This window comes from Vidua chalybeata, chromosome Z (genome assembly GCF_026979565.1).
Source record: "Vidua chalybeata isolate OUT-0048 chromosome Z, bVidCha1 merged haplotype, whole genome shotgun sequence".
Taxonomy (NCBI): Eukaryota; Metazoa; Chordata; class Aves; order Passeriformes; family Viduidae; genus Vidua; species Vidua chalybeata.
Window position 1 is genome coordinate 62,929,007 of NC_071570.1, and position 17,448 is coordinate 62,946,454.

The 17,448-nt window shown below is 41.6% G+C and overlaps 1 protein-coding gene across 1 annotated transcript in view; it reads right to left on the reverse strand.

The window, feature by feature from the left end:
• Positions 1-17,448, reverse strand: part of MCTP1 (multiple C2 and transmembrane domain containing 1) — a 211,872-nt gene that overhangs the window by 3,014 nt on the left and 191,410 nt on the right. The window contains exons 18-20 of the mRNA XM_053968728.1: positions 10,536-10,645; positions 3,485-3,594; positions 53-150 (exon numbers count right to left, since the gene is read on the reverse strand). Of these exons, the coding sequence (XP_053824703.1) occupies positions 53-150; positions 3,485-3,594; positions 10,536-10,645 (318 nt within the window). The remainder of the gene's footprint in view (positions 1-52; positions 151-3,484; positions 3,595-10,535; positions 10,646-17,448) is intronic.

Below are 17,448 nucleotides of genomic sequence, written 5' to 3' on the forward strand. Positions count from 1 at the left end.
ATAACTGCTTTAAAAATTCTTAATAAATAAATAAATAAATAAATATACACACCACTTGCACATCAGAAGGGACTCTGGACAGAAAGTCAAGTAGCTCGTTGTTATCAATTGCATATGGATTTCGAATCTTCTTCGTAAATTTATTGATGCCTGCAAAAGTGAAAGTTCAAATGTTACTACCATAAGATATAAGATATCAAAAGATGCATACCTTTGGCAATGTTTTAAAACAGATTTTAGGATCCATTCTGAATCCTGACAGTAGCACCGAATGAATGCATGAATTGTAAACTTGGGCTCCAAAGGTGGGACTCTGCTTCTATGGTTCCCTGTTTCAAAATGCAAAAGTTCTAGGGACATTTTCAAATTCCTTAAATATTTTTTTTTTTGGAAAGTAACAGAAACTGTGATTATTATGAGGAAGTTGGGAAAAGCAGAGGCATAAAAAGTGTTTAATTTCTGTAACAGAGAGGATGAACAGAAATGGGCTTAACTGGAGGACACAAGATTCATATAAGATTCAGAAGATTCAAGGAAAGTATTTTTCATGCTAATGACAATGAAACATATGGGAAGCATGAAGTCTGCACCATATGAAGGCTTTAGAAGAATTTGCACAAACATCTGTGTGGGAATGACAGATAGAGATAAGCTGATGGCAGTGCAGAGAAGAGAGGATATGTCTCCCTTAGACATCATAGTCTTATAATGCCTATTGACAATTAGTCAATAAGAAAAATCATCCACAAAATAATCAGGAAGCAGGCTTTTAAATTAGACATATTTTCTTATCATTACATACCAAGTCATACACTTTGAGAACCTGGTCTGTGGGCTCTGGAAACGCATGTTTAAAACATGAACAGGAACAGTGCAAACTGCATTGACTCTCATGTGAGCAGGAGAGAGCCAGGACACTATTAAAAAGATGCCTTTCTGTGTAATTTATCCAGGCTCTATCAAATATGAGATAACATAGTTTATCTTCCACAAAGTCTTTGGTGCCCAGACTTTTCAAAAAGCTTTTGCAAGGACATAAAGCCTTTGGATAGGGCATGCAAAATTCAGTGTCAATAGCATCCACAGCCTCCAACTGCATGAATCCTCAGTTCTGCAGCATAGATAGGAGATGCTGCCCTCCCTTTATATGGTGTTGGATAGTGAGTGTTCAGAAGGAATACCTGACCTTGAAACACCTTTGTTAAGAAGATGTTTTGCATCAGCAAGTGACTGCAAAATTTAAGGTGAATGCCACTGTTCTTTGCTCACAGCCACAGGACCACTCGTGGGTGAGTTCTGGTGGTATGATCTCACTTTATCACATCTGATAAAGAAAAATACCAGTCAGTGCGTAAAACTTCAAGAAAGGAAAAGTACTGCACAGATGAGAGGAAACCCTACAGGAGAAGCAGAATACAGGAAGGGGATTGGTCTTTTCCAACAGTTTGAAAATTTTCAGATTAAAGTAATTACAGATTTTTCCACATAAACAGCTGTTACCAGGACTCAGCACTTCATCAAGAGGGATTAGGATAGAGAGATGGTCCCTGCTCCACCCCACCTAACACACCACATCTTCAAGGACTGGTAGTCTCCACTGGGAGAGACACAGGAAAGAATGGAGAATTTCCTGCTAGGGCAGACCCTATGGATGCACAGAAGAAAGACAGCTATACAAAACATGACACATAATATGAAGAAATTTTCATTTAAAAACTCTGCCTTTCAAAGAACAAAATGGACAGATGCTGCTACAGACCAGCTGAAACATTCCTATGGAAGTAAGTCAAAAAAGATAAATCAATGGCTTCCCACAGGCAGGATGGATGAATAGGATGAAGAAATATTCACAGGAGAGTCTAGAACCATGCAGTGATGGAGAAAACAGGTGTTTGGAATACTGCAATTTTTGAAGGGACAGCTGCTCAAAGCTATGCTCAGTATGACATGGCTCTGTGAGAGTTCATTTCACCCTGAGGAGGTCTGGACTATGGGACCTGCAGTACCTGTCTGGTCTCCTGCCATGATGCAAGAGAAAAAGATTCCTAAAGAAGGGATCCACATACACTTGCTGAGTAAGAAGTCACCTGAACTGAAATGTAGGAGGAAAAGGTGGAGTCAAAACCTCTAGTGAACCAAGGGGCTTGAAGTTATATCTACATAACCTATTTAACCTGAAGGCAGGGAGGGAAGAGATGAAGAGAGTCTATCCATCCATGTTTTGGGAGGCTTGGGAGTTGAGACTCTGTCTTATCTGAAACAGAGATATTTCTGTGGGAGTGTGACACTTCCAGGGGTATGAGTCATGAGCTTTTCAAAGAACAGTTCTGGCTCTACAGTTTGTGGATCTTGGAGGAGTATTATAATCTCAGGTTATTGTATCAAACGTGATGTAAAAAAGCAAGATGCCAGACCTGTCTGAAAAATTATCAAAAAAGGACACAGACAAATAGAACTTCCTGTGTGCATGCTAGAGGAAATGAAATTTTGGGAACAAACTAAGAGTTTGGGTTACGCTTAAGTGATGCATGGTATGGAGGAATAAATAAAAGTCAAAGACAGGAAAAGAAAGGAAGCCCATATGCCTGCTTTTGCTCATTCTGTAAAAATACTTTTGTTCATATCTTCTTTATTACTTTGGCTGTGATCATTTGAGAAAACATTCTAAGAAAATTACTAATACTGACTGATAAACAAAAAATAAATTATTTGGAGTCAGTTCAATGATTTTATGCTGTCTCCTGAATTCAAAACTTTTTCACAGAAGTGTGACTGCTATTCTTTCCTTAGAAAGAAAATATAGCCTCTGATGTAACTGAGACTGTGCTCTTCATAAGTCTGCGTTACTGGGTAAGGGTACAGCTGCTGGTGGTGTAAGATGTATGAAAAGACATACAAATGAAAACCTGGAGCATTATTTACAACAGATGTGGTAACAGTAACTTTTAAAAATCAGTATAAAGAATAGATATAAGCACAAGTAGTGAAAGCTTGGATCATAATTCCACCCCCCTACCTGTTTCTGTTCATTATCAACCAGCCAATACCACCTATTCCTTTCTGTCTAACTAAAGGTGACCCCTTGAACAGGTTTCTTGTTGCTATGTTTGCATACACTTTTACAAGATAAAGTACTGCAGTAAAAATGGCATATCATCCTAAATGCACAATATAGATTGAAATGCCTCTGTTTGTGTATAAGTGGTGAAAATAAATCAGAGTAATATCTAGACAAAGTTACACTTTGATATATGAAGAATTCTCATGGCTACATGTTTATCGTATGATTAAGTCTAAAATGCCAGCCAAGAAAAGTACATTTTGCAGGTGGGCCTAAATATTTACACTGTTGCTGTTAACTAACATGCCTAATTCCATTGTAGGGCAGCTTCATGACCATAAATACCAAAAAGTACTGTCAGTGTAAGTCATCCATTAAAAGCCAGGTTTTAAAAGCAGTAGAGTTTAAAAGGGCTTTACTTACCCCAGACAAGGACAATGTATCTCAGTGGAATGAAATACAGGATGATGGTGAACACAGAAAGGGCAACAATTGCCAGCCAGCTCAGGAATGGGACAGTCCAGTTGAATGTACTAAAGAAAAATTAACAAAAGTCAGAAGAGGTCAGCCAACAAACCCAATAAAAGAGCAAAGGACAGTGGGAGAAGTGTCACTTTCCATCAGGGAGAACAAACTGAGTCTACTAATGAAGGCATGGATGCATTTGTCATTCATCAGGGAGAGCCTGGGCTTTGATCCACTGTCAGTGGAAATGAAAGGAGGCCCTAGCTTTGCCCATTTGCCTGCTGAATTTCACTCTCCCAGCCCAGCAGTGCACATCTGCCAGGTAAATGACTGCTCTGCTTTTTTGGAGATCTCAGTGCCTAACCCCAGTTTCAGCACCAGGCAAAACCCACAGAGCTCCCTACTCTCCAAATGTACTCGCACAGGCAATCTACATTCCCTTCTCAATGCCATGGTAGAGTAGGATACAATAGTTGGAAGACTACTGCTAAGGCTTTCATGATTTATCTCCTCCCTATTCCACTGTAAGGACAGCACAAGGAGTTAAAGGCTGAACAGGGACATTCAACAGGGGCATTGTGAGCCATTCAGGAGCAGGAGGTAGAGCTTCCTTCGTTCCTGAGTGACTCACTATAAGAGGCCTCTGGGGAGCACAGGGACCTGGAGCACTACGAACAGGAGCAGGCAAACAGGGTCACACCAGTTTGCGCAGCAGTTCACGCAGGCAGGGCATGCAGGCAAGGTTGCAGGTCCCTGCTAGTCAGATGAGGTGTTTTCATTGGTTGCTTGATTTCAGGCTTTCTCCTAGTAATGATTTTAACCCAGTCAAAATCTGTGGTTGGCACAAGTGTATGTGACCAAGTGGAGCCCTTCAAAAAGAATGTGTCTGTACAGACCCATTCCTGCCTGGAGTGTTTGAGCTTATCAATGGCTTCAGGGAGTGTTGTGGAGGAGGCCTGCCTACGGTGTGAACAGGTGAACGACCTCATTTCGCTGGTGGCTGAGCTTAGGGAGGAAGATGAAAGATTAAGAAGTATCAGGGATAGTGAAAGAAAAATAGACTGGTGGAGTTCATCTTTAAGGGAGGCCCACCAAGAGTCAGATGACTCCTATGCTTCTCACTCTCAGGCAATAGAGGGGCACCTAGTAGATGAAGGGGAGTGGAAATGCGTCCCTGCTCGGGGAGGTAATAACAAAAATCCCTCCTGCCCCCCATCCCCTAGCCAGGTGCCACTTCAGAATAGATATGAGGCCCTGGATCTAGAGAGCCAGTCAGATGATGTAGAAGAAAATGATCTGCCCAGTGAGCCTCCCAGTTATGACTCATCTAAAAAATGGATTACCACCTCTAACATCAAAAAGAAAAGAAGGGTAATTGTAGTGGGTGATCCCCTTCTGAGGGGAACAGAGGGCCCCATATGTCGACTGGACCCATCCCACAGGGAAGTCTGCTGCCTCCCTGGGGCCCAGATACGAAATATCACTGAGAGACTTCCTAGGCTGATTCAGTCCTCTGATTATTACCCACTGCTAATACTCCAGGCTGGCAGTGATGAGATTGAAAAGACCAGTGTCAAGGCGATTAAAAGGGAGTTTAGGGCACTGGGTCAAGTGGTTGATAGGTCAGGTGCACAGGTAGTGTTCTGCTCAGTCCCTTTTGTAGCAGAAAAAAATAATGAAAGAAATAGGAGAACTCACATCATTACACAAGTGGCTCAAGGGTTGGCGTCATTGGCAAAATTTCGGATTCTTTGATCATGGGGCAACCTTTACAGCACCTGCTCTACTGGAATCAGACAGGATACATCTCTCTGTTAAGGGCAGAGGGTTTTTAGCTCATGAACTGGCAGACCTTGTTGAGAGGGCTTTAAACTAGGTTTGAAGGGGGAATGGGGTGTATCTGGGCTGTCTGGAAGCAGGCCCAAGGATGGTAAGACTGTGTTAGGGGAGAAATCAGCAGCCCAGCTGAGGTGCATGTATACCAATGCATGTAGCATGGGCAACAAACAGAAAGAGCTGGAGGCCATGGGTGCAACAGCAGAACTATGATGTAACTGCCATCACAGAAACGCGGTGGGATGACTCACATGGCTGGAGCGCTGCACTGGATGGCTACAAGCTCTTCAGAAGAGACAGAAAAGGGAGAAGAGGTGGAGGGGTGGCCCTTTATATTAGGGAAGTTTTGGATGTCATAGGTATTGAAACTAATGACAATGAAGTTTAATCCCTATGGGTAGGAATTAAGGGGAAGGCCAACAAGGCTGACATCCTACTGGGAGTCTGCTATCGTCGACCCAAACAGGATGAAGAGGTGGACAACTTATTCTATAAGCAACTGAACAATGTTTCAGGATCATCAGCCCTTGTTCTTGCAGGTAACTTGAACCTACCAGACATCTGCTGGGAACTTAATACAGCAGAAAAACAGCAGTCTAGAAAGTTTTTAGAGTGTGTGGAGGACAACTTTTTGTCACAACTGGTGGGCAAGCCCACCAGGGGAGGGGCTATGTTGGACCTGTTGTTCACAAATAGAGACGGACTGGTGGGTGATGTGGAGGTTGGAGGCCGCTTGGGGCACAATGATCATGAAATTATAGAATTCTTGATAATTGGTGAAATAAGGAGGAATATCAGTAAGATCTCTACACTGGACTTCCGGAGGGCAGACTTTGGCCTATTTAAGAGACTTATTCAGAGAGTTCCTTGGGAAACAGCCCTTGAAAACAAAGTCCAGGAGAGAGGGGTAATCTTCAAAGCAGAGATCTTGAGGGCGTAAGAACAGACTGTCCCTGTGTGCCAAAAGATGAGTTGATGAGGCAAATGGCCAGTCTGGATGAGCAATGAGGTTTTGAAGGAACTTAGAAATAAAAAAAAAGATGTATCATCTTTTTAAGGAGGGACTGATTTCTCAGGAAGTATTTAAGGGAGCTGCTAGGGCATGTAGAAAAAAAATCAGGGAGGCCAAAGCTCAGTTTGAACTTAACTTGGCAACTTCTGTTAAAAATAATAAAAAAAGTTTTTACAAATATGTTAATAGTAAAAGGAAGGGTATAACCGACCTCTGTTCCTTATTGGATGAGGCAGGCAACCTAGTAACTAAAGATGAGGAAAAAGTGGAAATGCTTAATGCCTTCTTTGCCTCAGTCTTTAGTGGTAAGACAGCTTGTCCTCAAGACAACTGTCCTCAGGGGTTGGTAGGTGGTACCAGGGAGCAGAATGATCCTCTTGTTATCTGAGAAGAGGCAGTCAGAGAACTGCTGGGACACCTGGATATTTATAAATCAATGGGACCAGATGGGATCCACCCTAGGGTGATGAGGGAGATGGCAGATGAGCTTGCAAAGCTGCTCTCCATCATTTATCAAGAGTCATGGCTCACTGGTGAGGTTCCAGATGATTGGAAACTGGCCAATGTGACACCCATTTACAAAAAAGGTAGGAAGGAGGATCCTGGTAATTACAGGCCAGGTAGCCTGACCTCAGTACCAGGTAAGATAATGGAGCAGTTCATACTGAGTGCTATCACACAGCACTTACAGGATGGCCAGGGTATCAGACCCAGTCAGCATGGGTTTACAAAGGGTAGGTCATGTCTGACCAACCTGGTCTCCTTCTATGACCAGGTGACCCGTCTGGTGGGTGCAGGAAAGGCTGTGGATGTTGTCTATTTAGACTTCAGCAAGGCCTTTGACACTGTCTCCCACAGCACACTCCTAGAGAAGCTGGCAGCCCACGGCTTGGACAGGAGCACTCTTCGCTGGGTTAGGAACTGGCTGGATGGCCGGGCCCAGAGAGTGGTGGTGAACAGTGCTGCATCCAGCTGGGGCCAGTCACCAGTGGTGTCCCTCAGGAGTCTGTACTGGGATCAGTTCTATTTAATATTTTTATAGACGACATGGATGAGGGCATCGAGTCCTTCATTAGTAAATTTGCAGACGACACTAAGCTGGGAGCTTGTGTTGATCTATTGGAAGGAAGGAGGGCTCTGCAGAGAGACTTAGATCGGTTGGATGGATGGGCAGAGTCCAACAGCATGAAGTTTAATAAGTCTAAGTGTTCTACACTTAGAGTTCTACATTTTGGCCACAAAAATCCCCTACAGCGTTACAGGCTGGGGACAGTGTGACTGGACAGTGTTCAGGCGGAAAGGGACCTGGGGGTGCTGGTCAACAGCCAGTTGGATATGAGCCAGCAATGTGCCTTGGTGGCCAAGAAGGCCAATGGCATCCTGGCCTGCATCAGGAATAGTGTGGCCAGCAGGAGTAGGGAGGTCATTCTGCCCCTGTACTCGGCGCTGGTAAGACCACATCTTGAGTGCTGTGTCCAGGTCTGGGCCCCTCAGTTTAGGAAGGACATTGAGATGCTTGAGCGCATCCAGATGAGGCTGGTGAGGGGCTTGGAACACAAGCCCTATGAGGAACGTTTGAAGGAGCTGGGGTTGTTTAGCCTGGAGAAGAGGAGGCTTAGAGGTGACCTTATTGCTCTCTACAACTTCCTGAAGGGAGGCTGTAGACAGGTAGGGGTTGGTCTCTTTCACCGAGCAGCAACTGATAGAACAAGAGGACACAGTCTCAAGCTACGTCAGGGAAGGTACAGGTTGGATATTAGGAAAAAAAAAATCAGAATTTTTACTTTATTACTTCACATAATAAAGTACTGGAATTGTTTTCCCAGGGAGGTAGTAGAATCACCATCTCTGGATGTGTTTAAAAAAAGACTGGACATGGCACTTGGTGCTATAGTCTAGTTGAGGTATTAGGGCATAGGTTGGACTTGATGATCTTAGAGGTCTCTTCCAACCTCATTATTCTATGATTCCCCTCTGTCTGAGGTACAGGTGCACTCCTCAGCCAGGTGCCTTCCAGCTTTGGGCAAAAAGGAAAAGGCAAGCACATGGCTATGCAAAGGTGGAAATTCATCCATGTGCATAAGAAGGAGAGAACTAGGGGAATAAAAGGAGGAGATAGAATAGTTAGTCATGAAGACAGGGATAATGCAACAACAGTGGTTGAGGGAAGAAATAAAAACCCTCTGAATATCAAAAGAAAAAAACCCATATAATTAAAAAAACCCTGAAATAAGTAAAGGTTATTTGTCTATTAATAAAGGAAGAGAATTTCTGATATCCCATCAGAGTTCCAGGACATTACCTTTCCAAAAAAAGTCATAGATAAAAACATCCTCACTGAGAGTCCCAGACTCTATTATTCTGATAAAAGTTTGCTGGTCACCACATTCTGCAAAACTGAGGTGTGAAGAAGGGAGAGTTAATGGATCTTAAAAGGATCCTGTGGCTCTCCAACTCCTGTGTTCAGTGAAGAGAGAAAGACCATATGATAATTTTATACATATGTCCCATAGGAACGTTGGTTAAGGGGAGCTTGGCTCCGTGTATTTGTTTGTGAAGGCAATGCCATCTCAAAAGTGTTGCATGACATTTATCCAGAAGGATAATGTGGCTTTAAATCTAAATAGTCTCTCATGATGCACTTTAAAGTATTATTACTAGCTACATTCTCAATCAATGTGATTACATAATTTTGGCTTCTCTAGATGAATAATTGCAATTAACTGAATTACAAGCCATATTTTTCATAATGAGCTCTGGCTTCCTGTGTTCATTTGTCTTCTTTTTTCCCTGGCAATTTCGACATGTCTCCACTAACATTATGTTAGTGTCACTTAGTGTAGGACGTCTCCCTTTATCCTCAGGGGACACCTGCTCTTTTCCCCTTTTCTGTAGGCATTTGAGATGAACAGAAGGTTGAGGGTCTGCTCATGTTCCTGTGACTCGGCTTTGTGCAATGATCACAGACACACCATGATGTGTGGGAGCGCTGGCTCCTCGCTTAACAAAGCTCCTTATGGGCTGTGTTAACACAGCATTCAGTACAGGTTTCCTATTATAGTTTTAGGAGCAAATTACAAAGATTTATAGTCTCACTCAGTTTACAAAATTCTGTAGCTCTCATCTGGTATATAAAGAAAAAACCCTACCTCCAAAATGCACAATTATAACTACTTAATCATCAAGACAACTTCCACAAATAGCCTTTTGATAAAGGATTTTTTTCAGAGACTGGTTCATTTTTCTAACTGGAGAACTTGTGTGATACAATATGCTTGCACTTGTCTCTCCTGCTGTGAACACAGCCTGCCTGGAATTGTCCCTGTGGGAACACTTTCCCAGGCTTTCCTATTAGGGACTTTGCTCTTAAATGCATAAACAGCAATGTCCTTGTCATCAAGACTGAACAGGACAGCATCAGAGATGATCCTCAGGATTCCTGCACACTGACCTCTACCCAAGGCATAGGTTTCCTAAAATTTACTTCTAAAAGTGAATTGGGTAGTAGTGAGATGCTCTTGGCTTTCAAGGTGCAGAACACCAAGTCAGTCCTCTCCATGTTTCGCAGCTGACAGCTGGAAGGTGTCTTTCTGGAACCTGTCTGACCTCAAGTAATAAACCTTGTGCTGCTGTCCACTGACCATGCCAGAAATACACCAATACATTTCCTGCAGTAAATCTCAGAACCTCTCTTTCTTAATGTCCAGATTTGTTGGCAATTTTTATATATTATGTATTAGATGTTACAAATTACATATACTCTAAAGGAAAGGTTTTGCTGACCAATAAATAAAACTTCCAGCAAGTGAACATATGTACATCCTTAAAATACAAAACCCCTATTCAGTTCTGCTTATTTCCTTTATCAGAATTGCATTTTTTATTATTGCTTTTAAATAACAACCTCACAACAATATGCTTTTTCTGTTTTATTTTAAAACCTTACGTTTGATTTTTGTCCCAATTAATATAGTTCTAAACTCCAGAATTAACGTAACAGAATTTCAACTGACTGAGGGCCTCCATAAAGTAAAGTAAATATAGGTGAGTTTGAACGATGGACTCCCCTGGAATGAGTGAAAGTCTAGTGTATTATATCTCTGCATGAAAAAGATATTGAAGAGTATTGGAGAGCAATCCAGCACCTGTGTCAGCACTTACTTCTTGATCCTTTCACCAAAGGAAGCAATTTCATCTAGGATATTCTGGACAGTGACACACACCTCCTGGATGGCATAAAGTCTATTCATAAATCCTTTCTTTTCACTGTCCTAAATAAAAGAACAGGAGTAGTTGAGTAAAAGAGTTTCTCACTGTAGGAAAAGGATTGTGTAGCCATCAGTTAAGTTTCAAAAAGTCATGTGTTACAGATTCATGTAAAAGGAATTGGTAAAATCTGGCAATAAGAAAAGTATTTCTTGTCCTGTAAACAGTGCTTATTGCAATATGTATGGTTTAGTACATATGCTGAGCTCCACACAATTTTGTCTGTCACTGCATTAGTTTCTAAACACATATTTGGATAAGCCAGGTCTCTAGGTTTTAAACACACTGAAGGTGCCAACTTTGTATGTTGTGTGCTCTTTCAAGTGACAAGAGTCATAAGGTGGAATAAAGGCAGTTTGTTGAAATGCTGGTTCTTGAGCTGATGTAAGCAGAGGAAAAGAAACATTTATGGTGGAAGGCACTGAACAAGAAACCAGAAAAACTCAACTCCTATAGAGAGCTGTTCTTTTCCCCCCAAATATCTATCTCTAAATCTAAACATTTGCAGCATCAAATCCACTAACAATACTGTGTTACATGGGATTAAAATTAAGTACCACAATGGAAAAAAAAAAAATAGTTCCTCTTCATTTTTTTCCAGACCACAAATAATACAAAAGGTTATGTTCAACATTTCCAATGGGTTGTTGCCGTATTACCCTACCAAGTTTGAATGTGATTATTGTTTTCTGGAAACAAGAAATGGAAAGAAAATTTTGTACTCTTATGGAAATATTTCATTAACGAAGTTCAACTTTCTGTAATCACAAGCCACATGATACAACAGTCTCTGTCATTGACTCCAAAGTTCAGCATCTAAAAATATATGTTGCATTTAATTTTTCTTTTCTTCCCCTGATGTGTAACTATCAGACAGTATATTTGTTAACTCATTTTGTTGACATTTTTGCCATCATAATAAATTAGGTAGTAAGAAAACATAATTTATCCTTTAATTATTTCAACATCATTGGTTCACTGACAATGGTGTTGTCAAGATTACCTGTGAAGATGTTTGAAAGAATTTAGTTAGAGAACACAGATTATCTCAAAAACAACCACAAGAGAAGCAGACAGAGATGAGAAAATAACTTTCAGTGATTAAGTGTAATTTATGAACCAAGCACTTCAGACAAAGCAAAACCTTTCACCAATTTCTCAGGCAATGTGAAAGACCTTATATTTCACATAAGATTAATAATTATTATATCACAAATAAATATTTTTGTTTTCTGAAAATGACCATAATGGATCAGAACCAGTGATATCAACTACATCCACTGCTGCACAGCAACACAGAGTCATTTATGTAAGTTATTTCCTTAATATTTACAGCATTCTTGGAGCCTTTGTAATAACACCATTATTCTCCTCAGGTATACAGTTTCTGAAGATGTGCACCATATATCCAGCATGCTTCATTTGTCATCAGGAAATAGGCATTTGCTCTATTTCTTCATGTAAAACACACTTCCAGTATAATGTTTTCTTGTACAGCAGAAATGAACAATAAACCATACAGGTATTTTTCTGCTTTCTAAATATGTATACCCCTTGCCTCTTCAGTTTTAAGAGATTCTGCCCTCCATGTAAATTAATTTTGATTTATAACTAACTTGTGTGAAAAAAGAATTACTGCAGTCTAACAAAACCTGTGGCCAGAACTCAAGTTACATTCAAAGGGGTTACATTCAAAGGTCCTGGGGCTGTTTTAATTTATAAGTATCTTACACAATAAATTTGTACCTTTATTCATGTCATGATTTAGGAATGGCACTCTGCAATTTAGTGCTCCCACTGAGACTTTCCAGTATACTCACTCCCTTTCCCTCCCTACCCTGGTGGTGGGCTAGAGAGGGGGACTGGAGCCACAAGATCGTGGTGGAGATAAAAACAATTTACTGGGAACAGCAATGAGATACGGAAATGAACAACAGTGACAGTATCAAAAACTCCCTCCAGCTCGGAGCGAGTGCCACACTTACTCAACCAAAAGGAACCCCTCTTCCTGGAAGAGAATCACTTTCCCTGGCCCCGAACAACTATATGAGATGGTAGAAAATAACCTCTGGGTTCTAGACATCCACTCTCCTGGCTACTGCAAAAATTTATCCAGTCCTAGCTGGAACCAAACAATCCAAAAATATATCAGTTTTAAATCACTTCCCACAAATACCATAAAGACAGAATAAGACAGAGAAAGGATCACTATTTCCAAACCACTGCACCTTCTGAGCTTAAAGGAAATTTGTTGACCTACTCTGAGGCAGGATTAGACAAAACAGCACAGGAAAGAGCAGGCAGCAAAACAGCACAGGCAGTCAGAAGAATCATGGTTCATCTTTGCTTAAACTATTCCAGCTATTCCCACACATCCCACAACTATTAAGTGTTTTTTATTTCCTGCTCCAAATATTTGTGTAAAAAATAAGCTGGACTAGGGAAAAACTGCGCTTATTTTCTTCCAGCAAGATGCCATGTTATCAAATACAACACATGAGCTACCTAGAGTTCTTAATAATTAATTTTTAAAACACTATTGGCATTTCCTTTCCGGAGGAAGATGGTGTGAGAGACTGGAGGAGATTGCTAGCTTGAAACATTTCAGTTGCATGAATGGGATAAGGGGTAAAACAAGCCTTGCCCTGGTGAGGCAGTGCATTGCTCCAGCCACCCCAACCCCTAGAGCCTGAACCCCAGCTCTGCAGTGGCACAGTGGATACCCAAATGTCCCAAACCTGCCCCTGGAGCCCCTAACGCAGCACCAGAGTGGCTACCAGATGTCCCACCTGGGGGAAGGGCACAGGAAAGCCAAAGGGTATTCACGCCAGAGCATGAGGCAAGCACATCTTGACCACTGGAACCACCAGTGGTAGTCATATTTGTTCTTTTCTGTATCTTTTCTGTCTTTCTCTTTGTTCGTTTTCTTCCAGTTCCTTCTTCTTGAAGTCTAAGTAACTTAAAATCAGATGGGTTGGAGTTTGACAAGTTCAGTGGACTTGGAGCTTGCTAAATTATTGCTTTGTGAAATGCTTTACATTGATTCAATGTTGCTTTAAACTTTTGCAAAGTTCCCTGATTTTCTGAAGTTGCCAGTAAAGTTTTGTTGTTTTGACTCTTGAGAAATACCTTGTCAGTATTTCTTCATTGTATCTAACTCTGGGTAAAAGAAAAAAACAACCCATAAGCTCGTTTAAGGGACTCAGCAAGAGAGTTCTGGGGCCTTGAAGATGAGCCGTGACTGGAATTGACTGAAATCAATTTCATAATTTGCATGACTACAACTGCCAATTTTCTGGACATAATTGTCATTTAAATAGTAGATAAAATTTAGATATCAAAATTTAGCTAACAAAGCTTAATACAAAGTTTTATTACAATTTCATTTGTGTGATTTATTTGTTTGCACTAGGCTTAAGGTATCTGAAAAGCAAGAGATTTGCTAGAGCATGGTTGTGAGCGCAAACTGTGAAAGCAGAGTCAAATTGATGCTGATGATCTGACCTGAATTTCAAAAAAGGGTATGAACCCAAAGTAAAGACTGAGAAGATGTCCTACTCCTCTTTCACAGGAAATTGCAAATTAAATATTGATGTGCTACTTGATGCATAGTAATACTTAACATTTACATACTGATTTTCAGCCAGAACTATATTTTCCTTTTGGTGGAACCAAAGCAAAACAAAGTAAATTACTAGATCTAAACTATGTTGAGCTAATTTACACAAATCCCTAAATAAAATCCATGTTATGTGAGTCTTCTTATTCAACAGATTGTACTTCCAACCCCATGACAAAATAGGGTGATTTAGGAAAGGATTATATCTGGAACCCCAAACCTCTCTCCTCTCCAAGTGAAAGTGCATTTAAAAACCAAATGTTTCAAATAACTGGGAAAGTGGGAGAAATAAATAAGCCAGACTCAAAAGTATACTCTGGTAAAGGTAATGAGTTTAAGCCAGAAAAGGGAAAAAAAAAATTTCAAGTACAGAGAATAAAACTCTGAACATTTTATGGTGGATAACTGTCCTACTAGTAACTTCTAATTTGGAGAGAAAGGCACAGATCATAAGAGGAGAGTTTTGAGAATAGAAGCAAATGCTGAAGGCCAGGATACTGGCTCTAAGGATGGGGAGTGTGGGGCAGTGAACTGGCAAGGCAAGGCAAGGCCTGACCCCTTCCCCTACACACAGGCATCCAAAAACCCCCTTCTAGTCTCTGTCACCTGTGGCTGCAAAAGCAAAAGTATAGCCCTGCTGCTATTAGTTAAGAACCCTTCTAATCACCCTTGACTTTTAGTAACAAGCCAAAAAATCTCTATTGCTTAAACAGAGGCTTCTGTGAGAAAACTCTTCAGATTGTTTCAACTAATACTTGGCGTCCAAAGTAGAGTCCATAAATAGGCACCCACATCATCCCTCAGCAGGAGACGCAGCTATATACAGGGCTCTTACACTGTGGCAGACTTCCTTTCGTGGATTGATGAAATAGACACAAAAGTAGTTGGTAGTAAATGCATTAGTCCTTTACTGGCAGGAGTCATTAGTACTGCCCAGAAAAACATACAGACACAGACTGTGAAATATTGGTTTATGGTCTGGCCACTGCTCAAAACCCCACCTCAGTAATTACCTTCCAAATGCTAACCACTGCTGTCTGTGAAGCCCACAAAGTAGAAGATACTAAGCCAATACTGTTTCAGCTCTGGAGGCCTTTGATCTCCTTAAAGTCTCCTGAATCTCTATCAAAATGCCTCAGATCTGGAGATGGACACCCAGTTAAGTTTTTATTTTATCAAATGTGGGAGACAGAAATCCTGTTTACTTCTGGTGAGCAACATAAAGCACTCTGGGAAAGGTTTCACTAACAGCGAGGTGTTACAAGTCCTGTAACCAGAGAATGGGTTGCATGGCTGGCGTGTGGTCGCTGTGTGCATGGGGCAGTGATTCTTTGGGGAGATACATGGACACCATGGGATCAGAGAGCTGCTTGGGTAAAGGGATGTGTGAACAGCAACACTGCAGTGGCAGGCAGCCAATGCCCGCTGGTTTTGGTTAAGTTTAGAGCATAGAAAGGCTTGGTTTGCTGCAATAAATGATCTTCTTCGGATCAAGCAAGAAGGTCCATGTGTCTTTGTTCCCCATTGCTACAATTAAATCCTCAGGTAAATAGAAGGAGGACAGACAACCATAATGATATTGCTGTCTTAAAGCTGACTGTGGAAGCAGGTCTTGAGGTAAAGCTGAATGGTCTACAGGATCTGGAGAGGTGCATGATGTGACTTGAGACTGGCCTCCTCATTACATCCTATAATGAGCTGAGAGGGGTTATTTTAACTGTTTTTCCCCCTTGCAGGCACTCATGGAACAGCACAACCACATTATCTTCCCAATTTTTAAATTGAAAAGTATGGGAAGACTCTTGGAGATATTAAAACTTCTCAGTGGGACCCTAATGATTCAGAAGTTCCCACCCTTTCAGTAAGCCAGATTGTAACTCTTGAGACTTTCACTTATTTCAAATAGTGACAAATAGCATGTCTGGCAGCCAGGTACGTGCATATGTTCTCTCTTCAGCATCAGCAAAATAGAAAACCTCTTTGGTACTTCTTCCACTCTGAAAAGGACCAGCAGGAGCAGGCTTCCTTAAAGCACTGGCACCATTTCACCTCAGACATCAAATCCATGGGTTATGTAGATAACCAGAACTGAGCTTTTAAACTTGGGGCTTCAACTTCACCCATATTACTGGGCACCACACCTTAAGTGACCACATTTTTCAGATACTATCAGCTGTCTACAAATGCTCAATATGCCATCTTTAAAATCTATGAGCTAGCACATGTCTTTATGTGTGCATGGTGATGAGGTCTGAAAATAATTGCTCATGCCTAATTGGAAATCAGACTGAGGATTATAAAATATGGAGAAAACCACATAATAATGAAGAGTAGAACTTTATACAGAGAAATTATGTTGTATTGTGTTTTTATATTTCTGTAACAGTTTGCCCCTTCACCCCCCATTTGCTCCCGGTGGTTCCACCCCGAGCTTTCCCACCTTTCCCTCAATGCCAATCTCCCTGAAAATGCTCAGTCACTCCCCTGTCCCCTCCCTGGCACCCTGTCCATCACTTGGCTCCCCATTCCACTCTCCCAGAATCTTCCACCTTGGGCGTCGAGTGAGTGGATGAGGGCCAAGGGTCCGTCCGTCCCTCCCTTAAACTTCCCCCATTGGTTTACGTATCTGTCTGTCCTTCTGCCTACCACTCCCCCAGATCCCCCCACTGGTTAATGGGCGTCCCTTCCCCCTTGTTACCGCCCCGGTATTTGAGCTGTTGCGAAAGCCTCGAAAGCACTTTCGGCTGTCGGATACTCTGGTCTTCAGAGCTCCTCGGAGCACAGATTAAACCTGAGAGTGTTTTCCCAGCCTTGAGTCGGCTCCCTTATTGCCTCCTCGGATGTCGCCTCTCCTCCATACAAGGCAGACAGCAAAGCGCTCTGTCTTTGCCACTCCCCAGCTCTCCTCGAGACACAGGGGAGTGTCCCCCCCAGCTGACTGTGCCTCTGCCGGGCAGGTGAAGACAGGGAGCTTCAGGGTGGGCATGGCGGCAAAATTATACTTGTGGCCATGATTATTAAAAATAGAAGCAATAAACTGTTACTGACTAGTAAGATTCCATATTTATAACAGCAGATAGTAGGCACAACAGAAATTATATAAACACATGGAAGAAAATACTGAAGACTCGGTAAAGAACTGTGAAACAGACACTTTTTTCACCACTGCCCAGCCTTTGATAAGATCTA